The sequence below is a fragment of the Lactuca sativa genome, chromosome 8 (genome assembly GCF_002870075.4).
Source record: "Lactuca sativa cultivar Salinas chromosome 8, Lsat_Salinas_v11, whole genome shotgun sequence".
Classification (NCBI taxonomy): domain Eukaryota; kingdom Viridiplantae; phylum Streptophyta; class Magnoliopsida; order Asterales; family Asteraceae; genus Lactuca; species Lactuca sativa.
In genome coordinates this window covers 60,635,957-60,651,248 of record NC_056630.2, presented here as the reverse complement: position 1 = coordinate 60,651,248, position 15,292 = coordinate 60,635,957, and the positions used below count along the sequence as shown (strand labels likewise).

The 15,292-nt window shown below is 33.1% G+C and overlaps 1 protein-coding gene across 2 annotated transcripts; it reads right to left on the bottom strand.

Annotated features, from left to right (window-relative positions):
• Positions 1-11,935: 11,935 nt before the first annotated feature.
• Positions 11,936-14,957, bottom strand: LOC111911261 (lipid phosphate phosphatase 2). 2 transcript variants are annotated; one of them, XM_023907051.2, is made up of 9 exons: positions 14,597-14,957; positions 14,414-14,470; positions 13,737-13,967; positions 13,188-13,275; positions 12,970-13,079; positions 12,789-12,879; positions 12,500-12,688; positions 12,362-12,421; positions 11,936-12,285 (listed from the first exon to the last, which is right to left on the bottom strand). In XM_023907051.2, exons 2-9 carry the CDS (start codon positions 14,450-14,452, stop codon positions 12,077-12,079), a joined length of 1,017 nt encoding a protein of 338 aa, XP_023762819.1. In that variant the 5' UTR covers positions 14,453-14,470; positions 14,597-14,957; the 3' UTR covers positions 11,936-12,076. The 2 variants fall into 2 exon arrangements, with proteins under 2 accessions (XP_023762819.1, XP_023762818.1); XM_023907050.3 differs by having other exon boundaries at positions 14,690-14,957.
• Positions 14,958-15,292: the final 335 nt, after the last annotated feature.

Here is a 15,292-nt window from a genome sequence, read left to right as displayed (position 1 = left end):
TTTTCATCATCTATCACCTCTTCTATAGCCTAGTCACATGTTCATCACTTCATATGTCAATGTGATGGAACTTATCATTTTAATAACCTTCTAATAAGTTTATGTAAAATTAATATGTCCTTTTGAAGTACTGCGATAAAGATATGATTGTTGTCAGTTGTATGTTGTTATAATTATGTAGAAGACTTATTTTGATGTGGGGTTATGCGTTTGATGGAAAATTATGTCGTGATATTTGAATAGAAGGTTTTACATAATCTTAAAACAAGTATTCATATGATTACAAAAATTATTTCTTCCTTATATAACAAACTTAAAAAAGAAACATTCTATTTTATCAAAATAAATTTACATGAGCATTAAATGCCATTTAACCCATTTATTTGGGTTAAGAGTAGTACACATATATTCATGTACACTTATTTTCCTACTTAAAGAAATTATCAAGGAAAATCTCATTTGAAATTTTTACATAGTTGGGACAAATTTTTGACAGAAAAAAACCTAATGCGAAATCTTAATAATTATTAAAAGAGAAATCTAAATTCTAAAATGAAGAAATAATGGCCCTTGATTGCTTTTCAATCATAACTTTTCCACCTTTGGATCTTTCTGCTGACATCATCATTGTCCATATCTTTTTTCCCGTCTAAAAAAATTAGTATGCAATTATGATTATCTTGTATCCATATATTTCAAATAAAATTAAAACAATTGCCATAAATGTTATACTCTGTAACCGCATAAAATCAGGAAAATGATATGGAATTATGGGTTTCCAACTTTCCGTATTTTAAATGGCTAAATAACCATTTAAGTTCCTCATCTTTAATTTTCTCTCTCAAACCATGAACACAAATGACAAATCCTTTGATCCGTGCTTCCACTGCTACTACTATGCTATTCCAGTGCCCTGCCTCTCCTCTTAACCATGGCTCTGACTCCATCGCCCTAGCTCTCTGTTTCCATATTTTTTGTTTCATGTTTCTGTCGATTTGTGTATACGTTCTACATTGTCTCTCCATGACGTCGTATCTTCTCCATTCTCTCTGAGAACCAAAAAAGCGAAAAACCCTAGACATTGTTTTTTTCTATATTATCTCGCAATTGATAAGTAGTTCTTGCTTTCAATAAACTCATATTTTTCGATTGTTATGATGGAATGCAAAAAAGAGAAATTGCATTATTCTCAACTTGGTGTTCGTATGTCGGAGTATAACCCCCTGAAAAGCTTAGTAAACCAAATTATGTGTTTATAGTCTATTCTGGATCAGGATTTACTTTTTACCCTCAAACTTTCTACAAAGTTCCAGGTGGAACATGTTACTTCTCATAATGAACTATGTTAGAAGTTTCATACTTGATTCCATAGAGGCACACAAAGATGTTATATTAATTGTTACTTTGAAATTAAGGGAAGCAACCCCACCTAGACCCCAACCTTTTCTTTCGCACCTCACTTTTCTCATCTCTGTTAGTCTCCTAGGCTGATCACCACTGAAAAGAAAATTTTGGTTATACATGATGGTGGCTTGTTGATTTTGTTTAATTTGGAGCAATAGTCAAATTCTTCCAACTTGACAATTCTATAACTCTTAAGTTTCAATATGGATTTGTTAAATTCGTTTTGGTAACATCCACACTACATGTTGAAGTATCATGTCGATTTTTTGCAAATAATCATGATTCATAAGCTTTCGAATAGAAAAAAATCGACCACTTCACCAAAAGTAAGAGACCACCCTTCTTAACCTCTATTATTCAATCAAATTCCATTCGGAAATGAAATTGGGCGTAATAAATATTTTGCAGGTGAATTTGTACGGCAAAAAATGCGATTCATCTTTTAATCTTTTTTTGGACTAATGCAACATAATACTTTTATTTTAAGGATGAAGGGACAATTTGGTCAAAATCTCTTTTGGTTAATTTTCAAACATTTTTTTATTATTTTTGAATACTTGGAGTTTGAATGGCTTGGTCCAGCAATTGAATCTGTATTTGGATCGATTTCTTCAAGAAATGATATAGTGAAATTTTGATTGAAGGGTATTTATGTCATCAAGGGAAAATTAATTTTTTTTGGAAGTTGGTATCGCTTTGATTTGATTTTCATTGGCCAAGGAGGTTTTTTTTTGTAGATTTCATGGGTTTTTTGGTCCTCCTATTCTTGAATGGATTATCAATGGTAAAAGGAAAAGAAAAATAAGAAAATGAATTTTAATTAGAAGCTTAGTAAGACCATTTGGAGTTTTTTAATCACAAATCTTGAAGACTATTCTTTCTTAAAAAGCAACAGGTTTCACCCTTGGAATTTGGATGTGAAGAATTGGTTTTTTCTCTCCAACCTAACTAAAGGGCAGTTTGGGAATTATCATATATGGATGGTGTTCAAATGCAATTATGATATTCATAAAAGTTGGAAATCAAAAGGAACTAATCGGTATTGATTTAGCATTTTTCCTTATAAAATTGCAATGTTTATCGGTTTTATCCCGATTTTCATAAGGTTTTTACCTTGTGAAGTGTTTTTTTATTTTTTTTCAAATGGGTAGAATCCCCATTTTCCATGGTTCAAAACGTTCCGGTTCAATTCCGAGACTTTTAGTCGTTTGGTTTTACCTTTTTTTTCTAAAAAAGATGTAATTGACCGGTTCAATCCCGAAAATTTTAGTTGTTTATTTTGAAACATTTTTCTATAAAAAATTATTCAATTCAGTTCAAATCCGAGACATTTTAATAGTTGGTTGGTTTCACCATTTTTTCCTAAAAAAATATGTATTTGACCGTTTAAACTCACGCAATTTTAGTTGTTTGGTTTGTAGCCTTTTTCCATAAAAAAATCCATGTAATGAAATCCATTCATAGTTTCTGAAGTAATTTCCCAGTCTTAAACACGTACAAGCTATAAATTCTTTAAGCGATTTTAATATATAAATATGTTGTGTAAGGGTTATCGTCGGAATAGAATCAAGTATTCCGTTCAATTCCTTTCATACCTGATACATTTTTTTTACTTTTTCTGATTCCAGGTTCAATAACATTTCATTATATGATTCTTCTACCATAATTGGACTTTTCAGGATTCCAACTAAGAGGACATCGTTCCTTGGTTATGGAGGTAACTTACAGATTAATATACACAATCACATTTTAACTTTTATCAGTTTTTAACACGATAAATTCTTTAGTTGAACTTTTCATTGTTTTAAGCATAAACCCCTAATTTTCTAGATTTTTGTATTTTCTTAATGACGTTGATAAGGTTACTCATATTGAATTGAATAAGTTACTGGTTAAATGTTGCTAATTCGTCTTATAATCATCTAACCCATATGGACGAGTCTTCAAAGTTTATAAATCAGGAATGAGAAAAAGTTCTTTTAATCATTTTACATTTTTACATTTGTCTTTGTTGTTGGAGCCCTAAAGGTTATAGTACAACTAGCTCACCCTAGAAATACAAGATGATACAACCATGGTGGGATTGACATGAATCTTTTTGACCGTTTTACACAAGTTGTCAAAGTTATTGGATATTATTTCATATAGTTTTTAATATGTTTGGCCTTAATTATCATCCATGAAGCATTACTTAATGTATTAGTTGCTCTTTTTGATCTTTTACAAGCATAATACTATGCAAATACAATTGTTAGCACATTCGAGGATCCATATAACATCTTAGAGGCTTAGAGCAATAGCTTTGGTTTTTTTAAACTTGATTTCATTTAATTGTGTCTTAGTGGATTGCTACTCTTTTATTTTATTGTCTTTTAATCTATTCTATTCTTTTATTCATTCATATGGATATCAAACATCGATTATGTATTATATTTTTATTTTAATATAGATTTCCATGATCTTATGGATATCAGACATTGATTTAAATAAAACTTTCAGTACAAATCCAGTACAAAGTGTTGAAAAAACTTTCCAGCTTAGAAAAGCATACATGAATTTGTTGGCGAAACCAGAGTCTGAACTTCAGGTTGTTTTTGTTAAGCTTTATCAACATATTTTTTTTAAGATTAATTACATTTAGCATGAGCATGAACCAAAAAATATTAATAACTTGGTGATGAACACAAATATAGGCTTGGTGTATGCTTTTGAATGACAATGTTTCTTTTCAGATGCAATGGCCACAATATGCAGATTAACAAATCAAATGGTATTCTACATGTGAAATTCGGAATTTGATTTTATTAATTTGATAAATTGTTTTTTAATTACCATGTTCATTATGTTCTCCTAGGTATGCATGTGCGCGTTCTCAATAGACTTGGCTCCCAACTTCTTGGAGCCAATGGCTCTGATGATGACCCACTTGTAAGTTTTAATCAATTTTTTTTTATATCTTATTTATTTATATTATTTTATTCTTTTTACCAATATAAGCCCTGTATGTTTTTTTTATTTATAATAAAAATGCATATACTTTTACTTACCCATAATGACAACATACTTCCATTTTGACTGATAATAGCAATATGTAACCCAAATAGCAACATATTTATATTTCTTTACATTATATGATACACTTAAAAATAGGGCTAGTTTATATATTTCATCAATTGAACATTTAATTTTCCCTAATGATTTTGAAAAAAATTAAAATTGGACTTTACTTTATATTTCTAAATGGAATTTTAGATCTTTTGATTTTTAAAACTGTCATTTTATAATCTTTGTTTAAGGAAAACATCTTTTATTTTCAAAAATAATGTTTTGACATTTATATGTGATTTGATTTTAACATTTAGGTTAAGTTCTTTAGCTTGTGGTAGAACAGGACAATGGCGTCTCAACATGGAAATGGCTTCTTAAGGCATGCATTTTTTATATTCTTTAATTCTATCATGTTGAAAATATTTTGAATTTCTTATTAATATCCCACATTCATCTTTGCTTTTTTAGTATTCTTGGTGGGTGTCTGTTGGAGGAAAATGTGCGATTAACAACTAATAATTAATGATGTTCTTAGTTGACTTCAAATTAGTTTTAATATGTTTTATGATATTGTTTTGTACCTTGTATTTATTTCCCAGTTTTCAATGTATTTTTATTAATTGATGTGTTTTATATCTTTTTATTAGGAATGTTATTTGTTATTTATCTACAAAATTTTACTAAGTTAAAAACTACAAACATTCAGTTTTTTTTTTTTTTTTTTGCAAGCAATATATTTAAGTTTAAAATTCTTTAAAAAAAATTTGTACTTGAAAGTAGGATAGTATTTATCCCTATGTGTTGTAAGTCTTTGGAACAAAAAACATTGTACTTTTGTAAGTTCACTTTTTTTTCCAATCAAACATAAAAATTAATACTACTTAATGTGTTTTCCCAAATGATAAGATAAGGGTGCACCAGGAATGAAAAAAAAATGTTTGGTTATTGGTTATGGTGATGTACTTTTAATTGTTATGATGTTAAATAGCTATTGTAATGTATGTTAATGAATTTATAATAGCTATGATAATTTACTTTTAATTGTTATGTTTCCTATGGTGTAATATATGTATACAATTCTATTTTTTTATGCGTTCCCCAGGTTTAACGCGGGTCATAATCTAGTTTGTTTTATTCAGTAACATGTAATTAATTTACCGACCACGCAATTTTATGCGTAATTCTATCATTAAACTACCTACGAATTACCAACGGAATTGATATTTTCTTGAAAAAAGTTTTCGTAGATAACTTTTTTATTTTTAAGTGGCTTATTATTATTATTATTATTATTATTATTATTATTATTATTATTCTTTTTCATAATATTTTTTTATTATTACCTTTTTTTGTATCCGACAATTTTATTAAACACATCCTACCAAGTGAATAAGGATAGGAAAAGAAAACATATAATGGAAAATACAACATAAGATCAAAAAGGACAACTCTAACAGGTTAAATTGTACTTTCTGAATTTACCCATATGTTTAACATATCCACAAACCATTGAAATTATATTGGCTGCCATGTTTTTCGTTGTAGAAATTAATTATTAAGCATCTTGTCCTTTTTCACATTCCAAATACACCAAATTCTTTCATATATAATAGTCAGCAATATCTTCTTTTTCTTTGAGCAATGACCCCAACTAGCTGCAAAATTAATGTGATCACATATATTTGATCATCTTTGAATACAACATCGTTTGAATATCCGTTCTGATACTTCCTGCATTCAATGAAAAATTTTGCAAGAAGATTATTGGTATTTTCAATCTCACAAGAGCAAATTAGTGAAGAGATATTCACACCTCTACAACTCAAAGCTAAGTAACTAGGTATACTATCCAAGCATGATCTCCACACAAAAACAGAAACTTTGATTGGGACAATAGTAATCCATACTATCGGGGGATCAATGGGATGTTTAGCTTAGAGTCTATAAAGTTGCTCATTACATTAACATAAAAACTACCATCAAACGATTGATTGAATTTTATGGTGTCGATTCCATGAGAAGGAACAAAACAGACGATAACATAACGGAGATTTTGATAGTTTCGAAAGCTTCATTGTTAAACTTAGTAATTTTTCCAAATTCAAATGAAACCATTTGAGTTGAATCTCTAAGCAATGAGTGATGACTTATGTTTATCCATATTTTTACAAGCCTGAGAATTGAGTCGCCAGTATACCCGATTCCAACTAGTTGTCTTCCCTAGAAAGAGTGTTCTCTCCTTAATCAACTAGACAGGAGAACAAATTGTCAAACTCTAAATCAAGACTATCACGATCGTCTCTTACCTTGACTATATTGCTCCACATGCCGTAGAGATTTTTCTTTGCATACATCCTCATCATTTTGCGATCTAGATTATGTATTCCTTTAATGGTGTGCCACCACAAATTATCTTTATCTTTATTCAGTCTCCAGATCCACTTAGTCAAGACACCTATATTGAGAACACTAAGAGAACCAATTTTGAGAACCCCCCCCCCCCCCCAACTCTCTCCTTTAAAGCATGTACTTTGGGCCATGTAACTACTCATATGGAGAATCACCTGAAGAAAACCAAGAGCCCAACGTCTTCAAGAGGGTTGATCAGATAATTAAGCAATCAACAAATCTCAACCCCAAATTTATTAATAACAACTTTGATGGGTTTTGAGCAAAAGAACATTCTTATATGCACATGCAAAACCCTAAAGCTTTGGATCTAGGTTTCTCTATTGTACATGCAAATTTATCCGAAGTTATTAAACCCAAATCTAGCATACTATAAAATCAAAATCTATATCTAATACAAGTTTAGATGATTACCTTTTGATAGCAGCAAGAATCTTCGATCTTCAAGATCTTAGTATCACAAGTGTAATACCTCTAATGGCTTACAAACACCAAGGCAAGAAGATGATTGAGAAGAGAGGAGGGGGAGGCACAATTTCGGCTATAGTAACTCTAGGGTTTCACTGGTGGCCGAAATCTGTAGCCCTAGGGGTCCTTAAATAGTTGAGTTGCTAGGGTTTCAGTCAAAACCCTAATTGGATAGCTTAGGCCCTAAGCCACTCCAAAAACCTTCTGAAATAAGGCCCTTGGACGAAATTATAGTGGGCTTCCACTCTAATTTCTTCTCCCTCATTTCCAAAGGGATCCATAGCCCAAATCCAATTATCTTATAATTGGCAATACCAGTCCCCTTAGTTCAATTAATCTCTTTTAATCACATAATCAATTGCCTAATTAATTCTTGATTAATATTAACTAACTAATATGATTTTTCTTTTAATATATTATTCATATAATACATTAATAAACCATAATAACCTCTCTCTCCATAAATCATCTTTTCCAACTGCTTTGGTGAAGGCAACCCAAAATGACCATACACAACCAGGTCAAGTACATACCAAATATAGTTAAGGACTTAGACACTAATCCAACAGTCTCTCACTTGGATAAGTCTAATAACTATAAATGCAAGTACGACTTTAGGATCCGATTAGCAATCATAGCTCTCAAAGACGTTGTTAAACACTGATCTTATCAGTAACCTGTCCTTTAGATAAGGGATCGTATAGTCCTCCGTTCTCGATATCATGTGGACAATTACATGGAACATATTCATACTTATTGTCCAGCAGTTTGTTTCTCGATCTCAAATTTGTCTAACATAGAACTTAATTGAACACATCAATTCAGTCCTGACCGGGCCCGACGCACAAGTCAAACCAAATCATCGAGGGGCACAAATATCGCTTTTACCCTCTTAGGATAAAAGGAACAGATAAACTTCGACTTATATGCATTTACCATTCATTCATCAAATCATGCACAACAATGTGTTTTATAACATCAAGTTACTGATGCTTTTACACATTATCAATGCACAACCAACTTGCAAACAATAAACCATATATCTAGGTTTCAAGATCATATGATATAATCGTCTTGCGATCACTCGTGATAAATTCCATGAAGTGACACCAGCAAGCGTGGGTTTAATCCAATGCTTAAATCTTATTTCATAAGCACTCATGAACGTTGCAGCAAACTTTTGCTATGTCTAATACACTTTTAGACAATCTACACGCCAATTCATGACAGTCTTCTTTCATACCTACTTCCAAAGTATAAGCGACTGTGGACTGTTAGAATAATCGTATTATTCAAGAAGTCAAAACATGCAAAGTGAAACAATAGGTAAATAATTAACATAAGACAGTAACTTTACTCATAAATAATACTTCTTTATTTAATCATCATATGTTAATCGCAATTTATCTATTATACATTTCGAAACTATCTACTCTAAACTAATATCGTCCTTCAGCACAATGCTCCTAGCGTGCTGCAAGTACTTAACCCTACTTAGTCCCTTCGTATGGGGATCTGTTGGGTTCTCTTCTGACAATACCCACTTAACCACGAGGAGTCCCTCTTCTACCCGATGTCTAATAAAGTGATATTTCCTGTCGATATGTTGGGATCTGCCATGATCCCTCAGTTCCTTGGTCAATGCAACCGCTCCTTCATTATCGCAAAATATCTCCATAGGCTCCTTTATGGCTGGCACAACTCCAAGGTCTCCGATGAAGTTCTTCAACCATATCGTCTCCTTTGACGCTTCGCTCGCCACTATGTACTCTGATTCACACGTTGAATCAACTACGGTCTCTTGCTTGGAACTCTTCCAAGTCACTACTCCTCCATTCAGGGTAAAGACCTAGCCCGACTGAGAATGGTAGTTGTCTCGTTCGGTCTGAAAACTGGCTTCACTATACCCTCTCACCCTTAAGTCATCACTCCCACCGAGGCCTAGAAACCATTCGTTGGTCCTCCGAAGGTACTTAAGAATGTTCTTGATTGCGGTCCAATATACTCTGCCAGGGTTCCCTTGATATCTACTTATGATGCTGAAAGAGAAGGCCACATCTGGGCGAGTACAATTCATAGCATACATGATCGAGCCAACTACGGAAGCGTAAGGTACTCGGCTCATCTCTGCTATCTCGACTTCGGTGCTCTGGCTTTGAGTCTTACTCAACTTCGCATTGCTTTGGATCGGTAACTCCCTTTTCTTGGAATTCTCCATACTAAAAGGTTTTAGTACCTTTTCCAAGTAAGTATTCTGACTAAGTCCTACTAATATCTTACTCCTGTTTTTTACTATCCCTATTCCTAGAATATAGGCAGCCTCTCCGAGGTCTTTCATAGCGAAACACTTCCCAAGCCAGGACTTAACTTCCTGCAGGGTCGGGATGTCGTTTCCTATGAGTAGTATGTCATCGACATACAATACGAGGAAGCTAACTATACTCCCATTGGCTTTGACATTTACATATGACTCATCATCGCTTCGCATGAAGCCAACTCTTTGACTTTCTCGTCGAAACAAAGATTCCACCTGCGAGATGCTTGTTTCAATACATAAATGGAAGATGCATATATAATGGCTGCATATTTTCTCAAAGCTCTTGTGTGTGACTTCGTAGAAATTAATGTTGAGATCCATTTAGCTCTTGCATAGAAAATGAACTTCCCTCCATTTGAACACCCTCCATTCACTACCGAAGAGATTCAAGACTTAAGCCTCAGAGCAACAAACTTCCCTAAACTTGGCAGACTTTTCAAGCTCGTTAGAGATGGTGAAAAGTTCTTTCTTCCGGCCACTGTTTTTCATCACTGCTCTTTAAAATAACTGGAAGGCACTCTATCAATGGTCCAAAACTCCAAGTTCACCACTGAAGATGTGAAGTTTGAAATCTACAGAAGAATCAAATGGATTGATGAAGTTAGGAAGTTCTAGTGGATCATTATTAAGTTTCTCAAACTTAATAAATGAAAGGGATAGTTGCGAGGTCACTTAGGGGGAAATTTTTGATGCATGGAAGTGACCCTCGGCAACTATGAAGTGTATTGAAGGACCGAATACTTGTTTTGTTGGTTTTGGTAGTGCTCTTGTTATTTTGATCAGTTGCAAAGAGTTGGGGAAGTTCGATACTAAAGACTTGGAATACCGTAGTGAAGGATGTTAACCCGAAGGAGATTACGTTTTGTCTTTTGTACGCCAAAGTGTCAGAAAAGTAATGTTCACCTTTTCTGACATTGTGTGTTAGATGAGTTTTGTCATTCCAGGTGTGGCAAACATGGCCGCCTGACTTAGGAGTATTCTATTCTTCATCATGTACTCAAGTTTACTATAAATAGATGATAATGTTGATCGATCTATTTACCACTTCTCAGACTTTCATTGTATTACTCCTTCTTGAATACAAGTCTTCATTATCTCCATTATCTCTTTCCATTGTATTACTCCTTCTTGAATACAAGTCTTCATTATCTCCATTGTCTCTTTCTTATGTTGTTCATCAATTACTAACTTGTGTTTGAATGCAAACTTTCTTACGATTCAACCAAGTATTATACTTTTTTATGCTTATTGATTAATCTTGTTGCTATATTCTTCCTTATTATTCCGCATATTTCTTTATCGTTGAGCTTATTAAAAGATCCACTAAGATTAACTTACATTTTTGCATATCAATATCTCAACTTTAAGTTTTTCTTTCAACATGGTATTGTCACTGAGCTCTTGGCTTTTGGAGAGTTGCTTAGCCATGTTCATTATGTTGATCGCTTGGATAGATGGGAGTGGGAGGTTAGCCTAGTTGTTATTTTTTTTCTAACACTAGACGTCATATAAATAGTGTTATGTTGCAGAAACGTACTATTCATATCAGGTGGTGCAGACTTGTCCTTATCAAGCTACTTCTTCTAGATAGTCTCCCTACTAGACACAACTTGGAGAATAGTACTACTGATGTTCCTTTGGTTCTTTTCCCTTCGTGTTCGTTATAGAGAGAGGTTGCAGCCATGTGTTTGTCAACTGTGAGGTGACTAATCAAATCTGGGTGAAAGTCATCAAGTGGTTAGATCTTCCTTTCACTTTTTTTGGGAACATTTTGGAGCTTATGAGACGGGTGGATTCGATTACCCTGAGACCAGTGAAGAGAAAGGTTCTTGAAGTAATTGTTGTGACCACGATATGGCTTTTTGGCAGTACAGTAGCAATATTGTTTTCCAGACATATAGCATGAGGAGTCCTATTGTCAAAAGTATCGTTATTCACTTCTTTTATTGGTTTACGAATAGGTTTAGCCAAAGTTGGATTACTTGGATTTTGTAGTTACAAAACCAACTTTTAAATGACTCTTTATAATTGTTCCTTGTTGCTAGCTCCTTGTAACCTTGTTAATTGGTGTTCAAAAGTTATTTTTCATTTGGATTTAGATTTTCAATAAACGTTCTATATTAGGAGGAAATGGAAAAAAGGATCTCATAAAAATTTAATCAATAAATATATATTATTGTTTCTTTAATCTAGCCAATATAATTTTGATATTGAAGATTACCAAAATAAAAGTATAATAGAACTTGTAATTTTTAAGCGACATTACTTACAAAACTGACAACACATGTCTTAGAACAAATAAAATGATAATAATAGGTTAACGTCTCTACAAACAACAATGCCTTTTAGTTTTCCCTCAACTACAAACACCAAATAAAATCTATACAGGAATCGGCAACTTCATAAAACAATATTACAAGTAATCAAAGGTCACACTCTTCCATATTCTACATCAACTTGCACCGAATCAGACAGCGACACCTGTCTGAACCCATTGCTACTATTTCGCCTCGAATGTTGGTTCAAATTTGCAATCTCCACATTTTGCATACCAACCCCAACCCCATCCACAGGAGCATCTCCCCTTGTACCCGAATTCGTCTCTTCCAAAGCTCGGAAATAAGCATATGGGCCCCACCCTAAAAACAATAACATAGTCATTTAGTCTGAAAATCATTTATCCATTCAACACTTTATGTAAAATTTAGAAATTACCTTCGGAGTGATATGGAGCAGGAAAAAACTGTAGATAGCACATTGTGGCAACGAATAGACCTGAAAAAAGAAAATTAGGGTTTGAACTTTGAAGTCGAGTTAAATAATTAAATACAAATTTGAATGATTTTTTTTTACCTAAAATACCACCAGCAAACACATCTTGCCAATGGTGCCAATAGTCATCCACCCGAGAAACTGCTACAAGAGATGCCATTAAAAGAGGAAGAAAAAGAATGCATAGTTTTGCCACGTGACCACTACGGTCAAATACTTTAATTTTTGCGGTCATGTACAATGCTAAAAACCCCAACCCCGCAAACGACCCTGTAATAGAAAAAAAAAATCGTAAGAACATATTGTGTACTGTGTACTGTGTACTCTGTACTGTGTACTGAGAAATAACATTGACATTGACATGTCTTACATGAAGCATGGCCACTAGGGAAACTCTTATGGCCTTCTTTTATATCCTTGTCTTTACCATGACATATAACATCACCCCATGTATCATAGTTCTAAAACATATAACAAGAAAACAAGAAGAAAAAAAACACAGATTAATTTTCCAAGATATAAAAAAAAAATGTATTATTATAATTACATACATCGACTCCATCTGGAAAGCATCGCCAAAAGAAATCAGGACGTGGCCTTCCAACAGCATCTTTAATAGCATCTGTGATAACTCCCGTTATAAGCACCGCGAATAAAAGTCCTACAAAAAACATCAAAAGAATTCACTTTGCATTCAAGCATTCAACAATGAGAAGCATGTGTAAAATTTTCACAAAAAAAAAAAAGGAAAGAATTAAATATTATTTACCTAGAATTGCATGATGAAGATCATGTACATCTCTTCTTCTAAAATAAAAGAAGGTAAAAACAAGGATAGGCAGCAATACCGAGTAAATCTGTCAAAAAAGAAATATGACGTAGATGTAAATCAGGTACACAGTAACATAAATGTACATCAGGTACGATGTGACATCATGTAAGATGTAAACCAGGTACAGAGTGACCTAGATGTAAATCAGATACACAGTAACATAAACATCATGTAAGATGTAAACCAGGTACAGAGTGACCTAGATGTAAATCAGGTACACAGTAACATAAATGTACATCTGGTACGATGTGACATCATGTAAGATGTAAACCAGGTCCAGAGTGACCTAGATGTAAATCAGGTACACAGTAACATAAATATACATCAGGTACGATGTGACATCATATAAGATGTAAACCAGGTCCAGAGTGACCTAGGTGGAAATAAATTGTTACACTGCAGCTGCTGAGACTCGAACCCTTGGGGAACAGAGATTACAACTTTTGGAAAAAAATATAAAACCGAAAGGATGGAAGAATGACTCACGGGAACGGCCCAAACGGGAACGGTGTTTTCTTTCATTGGATATTTAAGATCTGTCATCATATCTTTGCCAACAAAACGATAAAACGGGTGTATGATATTTAGGACAATTTCTATGACAGCGAGTAGAACGAGTATAAGCCAATCATGCATGTGACTTCTTGCCAATTTAGTTCCATGAGACTTAATGTAGAAGGCACCAAGGTCAACTTCCCTTACTCTTCCTTCCTGCCTCTGTTACAATGAAGAGAGAAAAACTTTCTTCGTTAAGTCAAATATATAGTTTACTGGATGAAGTCTTGTCCCCATTAAGTCTAATCACATTTAAACATTTTATAAATTAAAAAGTCTTATATGTTAAGAAGATTTGTGGTTGCTTCAAGCAGTCGTCTTTTTAATTCTCCGAAAACAAAGTCATTCATGTTTCTTCCCTTGTAATTCAAAAAAACAAAAATAGCTAAAACTGACGATGAAAACTAGATGTCTTAATATGAAAGTTAAGTAATTAATTGGATTCGGATCTTATTCAACTTATATACAAATTAATGAATTACAAATTTACAATTAATCCTCGTGGTTTTCCAAAAATGCTTCGAAAAAATGTGTATATTTTAATATATCTAAAAAGGGAAAAAGAAAAAAGACATAACAATTGGGGAAAAAGATGCAACTTTACTGACCTGAAACATATTTCTCAAAAAGGGTAGATTCCAAGGCATAACAGTGTTCTTCAACTCCTGAAAAAACACAAAAAAGCAGACAAAAAGAGAAAAATTACCCAACTTGCTTTCAAATTCAGAAATTAAAAAGTTTAAGAACACAATCAACTAAACAACATGAAGATTAATCGCTTTGTTACTAACGATTGGGGAAAAGGTAGAGCGAATCCGATGAATCTCGCAAAGAGAAAAGGTAATACTACACAGAATTAAAACGGAGAGTAATTGTTGTCGTACCTGAAAAGATATTTTCGAAGTCAAAATCAATCGGAAAAACTATCCAATAAAGTTTGGGCGAATGTCAATCGAAAATGAAAACTCTGGTTGAATGTACGATTGTTTAATGAAGAAAATCAACAGTTAATATATGAATGTCTGTTCGTGGTGAGTTGGCAGAATGACTTGTTCGTCGGAGGGCGGTTAACGGGGGTGGCTAGATCGTCGCATAGATTATTTATGAAGGGGTCGGTCAACAATGTAACTGGTGTTTTCATTTGAAATTTCGAATGCCTATATTTCTACTTTCTAGGAATATACAATTTTGTAAAATGGGTAAAATGGACCCTGAAGAATATATGTCTTGTCAGGTTTGGTATTCGATGTTTTGTAACTCATATTTTCCGTCCATTAAGTGACTTTCTTTTTGTTTCAATAGTCATCATGCTTGAATGGAAAAGTACATGTTGCCGGAGTTAGGGAGTTAGCTTTATGTTTTAGTTATCATATTGTAAATAGCATTTTTATAAGTTAATTTGTGGTAACATATACTCATATAGGTTGTTGGTTTTCCTATGCAATCAAATGAGGTTTCTCGATACTTATGTATATATAAGAATGTTT